The 8,710-nt window shown below is 46.3% G+C and overlaps 1 protein-coding gene across 2 annotated transcripts; it reads right to left on the bottom strand.

The window, feature by feature from the left end:
• Positions 1 to 1,229: 1,229 nt before the first annotated feature.
• maco1a (macoilin 1a) lies at positions 1,230 to 8,553 on the bottom strand (the record flags this gene model as incomplete). 2 transcript variants are annotated; one of them, XM_079232189.1, is made up of 11 exons in its annotated part: positions 1,230 to 1,432; positions 2,159 to 2,333; positions 3,153 to 3,273; positions 3,369 to 3,551; positions 4,230 to 4,388; positions 5,166 to 5,742; positions 6,509 to 6,687; positions 6,818 to 6,941; positions 7,051 to 7,177; positions 7,421 to 7,562; positions 8,474 to 8,553. In XM_079232189.1, 11 exons carry the CDS (start codon positions 8,551 to 8,553, stop codon positions 1,230 to 1,232), a joined length of 2,070 nt encoding a protein of 689 aa, XP_079088315.1. The 2 variants fall into 2 exon arrangements, with proteins under 2 accessions (XP_079088315.1, XP_079088316.1); XM_079232190.1 differs by lacking the exons at positions 5,166 to 5,742; positions 6,509 to 6,687.
• Between the last annotated feature and the right edge of the window lie 157 nt (positions 8,554 to 8,710).

The raw sequence follows: 8,710 nt of genomic DNA, 5'->3' as shown, positions 1-8,710 counted from the left end.
GACGTCTGGATGGGCGACCGAACATCAACACTTGGCACTTAATTAAGAACTGAAATAAACCAAGAAAACATTCCTCAGTTAATGTACATCGTTGTAAACAACTAGATGCCGACTCCAGGGCACGACAGCAGACAATCAGTTTGGTGTTTTTGCGTCCAGAGACTCTTGTCTACTATGAAGTTAGGTTTTTTTCCCCCCTTTAGGTAACACTGTGATCAAGTCAAAGTTTTGGCCTCTGAATACTGAATTGAAAAGGAAATCTCGAGAGAGTTGGGCGGCTTTGAAGCTCGATGCTTTCTGAGACCGGGATTGCAAAGGATGTGGTTTCTGCATCTGGAAAAGAGAAACGGCAAGGCACTGTAAAAATCTGAAAATAACGGCAACGGCCAGTTGCCTCGACATCATTAAATCCGGTGAACGATCATGTAATCTAATTTGGTCCAGCGGGAGAGGAAAGGTGTTCGCAGCAGCAAAAAAAAACAAAAAAAAACAGGTGAATGTTAACATTTTGGCAGTGCCTGGTCAAATCTAGCAATTATTATTATTATTATTTTTTTTAAAGACAACATCTGCTAACGGGTAATCCTCGGAGACTTCAGCGCTCCGGCAACAGGAGGATGAAACGTGTTGGGAGTATCTGGAGGACGCTATTTCAGAAGACGTGTACGCCGTCCGTAAACTGAACCGAAATAAAAAAATACAAAAAAAAAAATCACAGATTTAAGTAAAACGGTACAAAACAAAAACATGAATACTTTTACATTCATGTATCTCTCACTGGGCTTTTCCCTCACAGGCGACTTTCAGTTTCAACCATCATGGAAAAGCCGATTTCTTTTTTAAAAAATATTAATAAAAAAAAGAATACACGGCTGGGGGGTTAAACCAACGTCAAAAGAAGAAGTCATGAAGCGATGCGTGGCAGCTCTTCGTGAGACTTTTGACCAAAACGAGTTGTGTGTTTCTCCCCCTTCAAACAGGCTCAATGGCTCAATCCCAAAACCTCAAAGAAAAAAGAAAAAAAGTCAAGATTGTACACAACCCTCTCAAAATAATAGTTCTCATAATAGAACCACAGAAAATAAACACACATGTATGGAGGGGGTTGTGTCTGTGTGTGGTACATCAGAGTGCAACTGTCAGGGGCCGGTCAACTCGAAAAAAAAAAAAAAAAAAAACCGGAGCGGAGAGCTTCGCCAAAGTAAAGAAAGACTAAAGTTCTGTCAGAGTCACTTCTTGAGGGGCTGGTAGACCGAGGCGTTGGGGTCCAGGGAGGACGGACTGTTGTCCATGAACTTGGAGGAGTAGTGCGGGACGCCGCCGCTGTGGTTGCTGCCGTCTGAGGAGTAGGACAGGCTGGGCATCACGGCCATCACCTCCGCTATCTTCTGCTTCAGCTCCGCGATCTCCTGCTCCCTCTGGTGGATCTGGCCTGCAATGACACCGAAAGACAGTGAGGACGAGGAGGCTGAGGAAAAGAGTGAGCGGGACGTTTTGTCCTCTGCAAACTGAGGCCCCGACGGCTCGAGGGCCACTTATACACATCCTGTCCATCCATTTATCTTGATAAAAGCACTTTTTTTTTAGAATTAACGGATTAGATGTGACAGGAATGCTCGTTTTTGGCAGGCACCTGTATGGACTTTATGTCTAAAAGCTTTTACAGATGCTTACAGGGCAACTTGGGTGTTTCTCAACCTGGACCTCATTTCCCATGTTGAAAGTGAAACGAGCTGTGATGTAACCGCTCGGGGGGGATTCCTCCCAGCCAATTTACGTCCACTTAAAGTGTTTGTTTTCGCCACCGGCGGGCTCCGATTGTTATCATAGGTGTCTGACGTCTTCGTGGAAAGCGGTCGCGTCACGTGACTCCTTGCCAGAAGACGTGGGCGAGCGAGAGAGAGAGAGACAGAGAGTATGGACGCAACGCAAGATTTCAGAATGAGACGGATCGCATCGAGTGAAGGGTAAAGAAAAATAATGTGCGTCTCTGGAGGGTCTTTTCCGGAGCCCGTCTAGAGGCAAAGGTTGTTCAGAACGGCTCTTTTAGCGGCTGCCGTCTTTGCGAGTCAGATCGTGCATCCCTTGCAAAATAAAAGCGAGCGTGAACCTCCAGTCCAGAGCGTCTGAAGACAACCACGGCATCCCTCCCTCCTACCTTGCGCTATCTCCAGCTGCCTCTTGGCGTCGCCCAGAGCCGAGAAGAGGTCCAGCTTGATCCGGGTCTCTGCGCTCAGGCTGTTCTCCAGGTGCTGGGTCTTGTCCTGCATGGCCGACAGCGCCGACATCAACACCTCTGTGTCCTTCTCGTTCTCTTTGTACTTACGCAGCTCCTGTGTGTGGGAGGAGAGGAAGTGAGAAGAAGATGAGATTAGGCAACAACAACAAAAGCATGTACTTATTAAAAGTGTACATTTTACATCTTGGGAACTGCGAGTGAATATGTAAAATAAAACACAAAGTCATTTTGTAAACTGGTTTAAATTTCTATCCGGTTAAATTCACAGACATCAAAATGATTGTCTGCGTTCAAGTCCACAGCAACTTTTCACGGGGACTACGAACAGAGCCGGTGAAGGTGCTGAAAACAAGCGCCTCTGTTTACCGAAGTGACAAAAGGAGGCCGACGCAGCAACAGAAGCTTCTTTTAGTGGCGCACATCCTAACAAAAAGCCCTTTGAGCCTGTGGTGGGGTTGTAGTAGAGGCAGTGGCTGAAATGTTATTTAAAAAAGGGCCGAAAAAAAACTATATATATATTTTGGTGACGTAAAACTTAGTGCTAGAAGTCGCTCCCGGACACTTTAAGTTGTCAAACGAGCTCTGATTACCAAAAATAATTAGACGCTACTAAACTGTCTTACTTTCAGAACAAAGCCATGCTAAATGCATAGGGAGGAGGAGGAGGGGGTCTATTTATTTCATTACATCAATTACCAAAAGCTAAAATGGCAAATCATTTTTAGTAAAGTGATCCCCAGCTGTTGTTGTGAGAGCCTCAAGAGCCGCCGCCTGTTAATGAGAGCTTTTCACAGATTACAATCACAGACTTTTAAATCACATATTTTACAATCTTGTTAATGACGTGGGAAGCACAGCTCCGTCCGCCTTACATCAGCAGACAGAGAGATAAGGGAAGTCTTTCCCTCCTCACCTGACACTTGCCCTCCAGGTCCCGAATCTGCTCCTCCTTCAGCTTCAGGTCCATGCTGAGCTTCTTGCACTCGTTCTCCAGCTCTCTGATGCGACCGCGCAGAGAGTCAGTCGACTCCACTCTGTGGGCCGGAAGAGGAAAAAAACACTTTTAATGGTGGTAAAACAAAAACAAAGTAGAAGCTCCTCCCGATGAGCGGGGCTGGAGGGGTCGTACCTGGTGGCGGCGGCCAGCGCCACGGCTCGGGCGGCCGTGGCCTCGTCCATCTTCTTCCTCTTCCGCTCCTCGGCCAGCTGCTTCTCGGCGAGGGCGCGAGCCTCCTGCTCGGCCTTCAGCCTCTTCTCCAGCTGGGAGATGGTCTGCTTGTCCTTCTGCTTGGCCTGGACGGCGCTGTGGAGCCTGCAGCGCGGAGGGGAACATGGTCAACCGGGGCCGGAACACACTTTACAGTGTTAATAAGTAATAAATGGGGAGGGAGGGGGCGGGAACAATTCAACCCTCTCCATTGAACTTGTGTCGCGTGACGGTGTTTCTCTTGTGACTTTTCATCTGCTAGCAAACGAGAGACGGTGCCTAAAAGCTGCTGTGTGGCGGGATGCACTACCAACAGGGAAACGTTTATATAGTCTGCCTCTAAACTGGGGGAAAGGTGAGGACACGGGCATTAAGACGTGAGGCGTCAGCAGGAGGACAAACTGAGATCCTGACCTCAGTATGTTACGTTAAAGCAAGCACAGCAAGTATTTCGACCGCATGCAACTTGTGTTACAGTGGAATCTGGATGAATCAGGAGACCATGCATATTGTGTTTAAGTGCCTGAGCTAAGTACAGTAGCGTGTAACTTGTACCATCCCATCATCATGTTAGTTATCAACTGTTCCCCTGGTAAAGGACAAAGGGTCAAATAAAATGCTCCACCTGCAGACGGGATACAAAACCCAGCGCTCCTGTTCTATGACGGAGACCATAACAGTCCCGAAGTAGCCAGCTTACTGCCAAGAAATTATATTTATTGCGCAACAACTTATGCACGATTGTTGGTCGAGAGGTTTCGGTGAATATTGCGTCATACGCACTTGTTCTGCAGCAGCTCGTTGTCCTGGCGGAGCTGACCCAGTTCGGAGCGCAGGCTGCGGTCCTGGCTGCTCACAGAGGAGAGCTGACTGCGCAGCTCCGACTCCAACTGCCGGTTGGCCTGAAGATCGGCCTTCAGGCGCTTCACGTCCTGCTCCAGCCTTTTATAGAAAAAGAAGGGAAAAAACAAAAGGGGTTAATCACCAAAAATCTACTAAAATTTACTCAGGGTTCATACACATTTTGACCAATGGATTTCCATGACCAAACATTTTGTGAACTCTGAAAAACATGAAAAAGTGAGAAAATGTAGCATTTTAAACTAACAATGAGAATTCCAAAGCATACAGTAAACCTTAAATTGTTCAACCTTTTTTGAGCTGCCGCACATTTTCTACAATAAAAAACACACCAACAACTAAAAAAAGTTACAAAATGTCACATTGTAGCATAATACAGCATTTATGGTAGGTCGTTATTGAGCTAACTACTGGCATGGAAGAGTATTTCATTACTAGGCCAGCCACTATACTGCAGGCTCAAAAATGGCAAATTATTTGCGGCAACTAAATAATATTTTTTGTGAAAATTGGACATTTTCCCACGGCACACCTGACGACCTCTGTGCACAGTGGTTGAAAATCCCTGCCTTAAATAACACAAATGAATGAGAGACAATAGTTTGATTAACATAATACAAATGTATATAGATGCCTGCTTATATTCTATAAAAAGCATATTCATTATTTCAAACTCAGCGTAAATGAACGACATGAACACATGAATATAACTAATGTCCAGGACTTTTCCAGGTCTAGAAATAACCATTTTAAAATTCCATGACTCTTCCAGGTTTCCCATGACCGTACGAACCCTGATTACTCCATTGTCGTGTGTCAGGTGGTGACTTTACTCGTCAGCACGCCGGCAGGTCTTACCGCACGAGGGCGTCCGGCTTGCCCAGCTGGTTGTTGGGGATGCAGTTCTCCACCGGATCCTTCTGCCCTTTCCCCGCCCCCTTCTGCTTCTTCTCGCTCTTACTGGTCGAGGAACCCGACGGGACGCTGCCGTTTGAAGAGCTGTGGTTCCGCGGGGACGAGTTGGAAATGTTGCCCCCGCCTCCACTGGCATTTTTGTAGTTCTTCCCCGCCCCGGGCATCTCCTCTTTGGAAGCGGAGTGCGCGTTGGCGTTGGCGTTGGCGTCGGCGTGCGCGTTCTCTCCCGCCAGGTCGTTATTCAGTCTCTTTGCCCCGACGTAGTTCTCTATGTACTCTGCCTCCGGTAGTTTGGAGTCCAGTGCGTGAATAATACTGTTGTTATTGATTCCCACCGCGTTTTGTTTTTTGCCCTCGCGCTCTTTCGCGGTACTGTCCTTCCCTTTTTCCCGGTACTCCAGCTCCGGCAGCGGGACCGGAGGGCTTTTCTTTCCGGGAGGCGCTCCGTTTTGGGACAGAGCGGCGGCGGTGGCGGCGGCGACGACCGGTTCCACCTCGGAGATCCCTTTAGCCAAGGCAGCTGGAGGAAGGAGAGCACACGGCGGCAGCGTTAAGACGCACACAAAGAAGCGTTCACTCAAATCCCAAAGCAATATGGAAACATAGATTGAATGATGGAGGGAAAGTCTAAACGGAGAACATCCCCTGAGACAGCAGGCTTTTCCAGGAACAGGGTTCATACACATTTTGACCATGACTTTTCCATGACTTTAAACCAAATTTCCACGACCAAACATTTTGTGAAATTTTGGTGTAAACATGAAAAAGTGAGTAAATGTAGTATTTAAACTAACAATGAGAATACAAAGCATACAGTAAACCTTAAATGACACAAATGAATGAGACAATAGTTTGATTAAAAGAATAAACGTTTATATAGATGCCTGCTTATATTTTGAGCGTCTTTCTTTGAAAAGCATATTCATTATTTCAAACTCAGCGTAAATGAACGACATGAACACATGAATATAACACATTTACATGACTTTTCCAGAACTTTGGGGATTTCATTTCTTTCAAGGACTTTTCCAGGTTTTCCATGACCGTAAGAACCCTGCAGGAATACTTTCTGCTTTCTATTCACTATAAAAAATAGACCTCATTTGAGCATCTGGTTTGAGTCGTTTCTGCTGGCTGTAAAGCTCCAGACCTCCTGAAAAGCCTCGGTCTGGCTCTGTGTTCCTTTGCAAAGCAGACCAACCCCAGGATTACGCGACACCTCTCCTCTTTTGTTTCCCCTGTGCACGAGACATTGTCACAAGTCGTGTGTTTCATGCGCGTCTCACCCTCCTCTGCCTCCCTCTCCTGCCTCTGCAGCATCTGTTGCTCCGGCGGTAAAGCCTGCAGTAGAAGCTGCATGTAGAACTCGTTCTCCTTCTGCACCTCCTTCTGTTTCCTCAGTCGCATCTTGTAGCTGACGTAGCTCTTGAAGCCGAAGCCCAGAGTCACCACTGGATAGCCGATGCTGGGAGGTGGAGAGAAACACAAACGCACCTTTTAAGTAAAAGAGTATGCTTTTTTTGGGGCATGTGGTATTTTATCACGACTTCCTTTGCTATTAGGACCATGACAAAAGCTTCTCGTAGGACGTTTACCAGTGAGCAGCGAAGGGTCGACACAGGTCCACGTGAAAGTTCTTCAGATCTTTGAACCGTATGGCAGCTTCAATGTACACAAACAAGATCCACAGCGACACAGTGGGTAGACAGACTCCTCTTTCTGCGGGAAAGAAAGAAAAAATAATACAATCAGCCCTCTGAAGAAAGATGGCCGCTATGGATTTCTTCTTGAGGTGAAAGAGGCCACGGGGAACTTTTTGGGGACTGACCTGTGTGCCAGACATACTGGACCCAAACGTAGGTGCTGGCGGCGAAAAACAGCCACTGGACGGGGATGAAGAGGAGGCAGATGATGTCCGACGTGAACGCCACACACACGAAGAAAACAGAGAACGCCTAGGTGGAGGAGAAAGACACAGACAAGTAAATATGGCAGAACAACTCTAGTTTCTGTGAGGAAAACACACGCAATAATAATAATAATGTAAATACAGTAGATATGTTGTCTTTTTTCAATTGCATACAGCAATGTGCATTTAGTCGTTATTGTGCATTAATCCAAATGTGCTCTCCAGTTTAGGTCATCACATGTAAGTACATATATCAGGTGGAAAGGGGGTCGTATGAATAAGCTCTTACCAGTCCCTGATATCTGAAGGAGTCGTAGACGCTTCGAATGAAGAGCCAGAAGGGCCACAGGTACTCAAACCTGAACTCCAGAACAAAGTCGGCCAGCAGAACTAACACCCACACCACCAGGAACTTCAGGTACAGGAACGTGCTGCAAAGGAGAATAAATACAGACGGAGAAAGACGTTTAACGGAGAAAGAAACAAGAGGATTTAGCCGGTAGGTATCGTAACCAGTGTGATTGCAGCGTTGCCTCAACATTCCGACTGTATTTGAAGGCATCAGTGCAACAGTAATAGCATGAGTACAACTCTAGATATGAAGGGTTTCTATTATCAAAGACAAGTGAGGTGGATGCTAATGGTTGAGAGACATCTAAACGAGCGAGAGAGAGAGCGACAGTATGCACAGTGTCATGTCTGGACATGTTGCTTAAAGCACAGCTGGTTTATTGTATCCGTCATCCACTCTATACGTGCATCTCCTTCAATAATGCACGCGCTTTGTTCCAGTTTGACCTCATTTATTTTGGTGGAGGGGTTATTGTGTGTCTGTCGTATTTAAATGCAAGACCTCTGACAGACAAAGCACAGGTGAGAGCCCCGCCGCCGGCGTCACCCCGGACTATAAAACGAGCGCCCCCGCTGTCATCTCAGCCCCTCGAGCCTGATTATTCCCTCAAAAAAAAAAAAATCATCACACTATTTTCTTTCTTTTATATTTCTAAACACATGTCCATATGCTACACTCCACACTTAAACCCCCCAGTCTTTTTTTAATAATAAAAATAATATTTTGTTTACGCCATAATTTTAATTTAACTAGCAGAGAGAAAATAAAGCACGAAATAACACACAAGTAACGGCAGGCAGGGCCTGTAACACATTTTAGACACAATGAGAGCTCGCGCTGCGACCACCCCCCCAAATAACGCGCGTTTAAACATGAACGCAGCACAAGCCTCGTCTTGACATAATCAGCGAGAGGCGCCATTGTTATACAATAACGTCCCTCCAGCCCCCTTTTTTTCTTTCTTTCTTTTTTTTTCTTCTTCTTTGGTACCTGCTATATATACCCTCGGTGATTCGGTTCCGTTTTAACGGCCGTCGGAGTTTGCTGCAGTCCGCATTGCGCCGCTTCATCCTCCCCCCGTTGGTGCGCGTGCGATATCGGTTATGGTGGCTGTAACTGGAGATGTCATCCGCTCATCCTCACGTTCCCACTCCTTCAATTATCCACCATTGTTGTTGTTTTATGCACATGAAACAAAGAAATAAATAAAAACAGTCCGCTGAAGGA

The sequence above is a fragment of the Taurulus bubalis genome (assembly GCF_910589615.1).
Source record: "Taurulus bubalis genome assembly, chromosome: 16".
Classification (NCBI taxonomy): domain Eukaryota; kingdom Metazoa; phylum Chordata; class Actinopteri; order Perciformes; family Cottidae; genus Taurulus; species Taurulus bubalis.
This window is presented reverse-complemented; position numbering and strand designations above follow the sequence as displayed.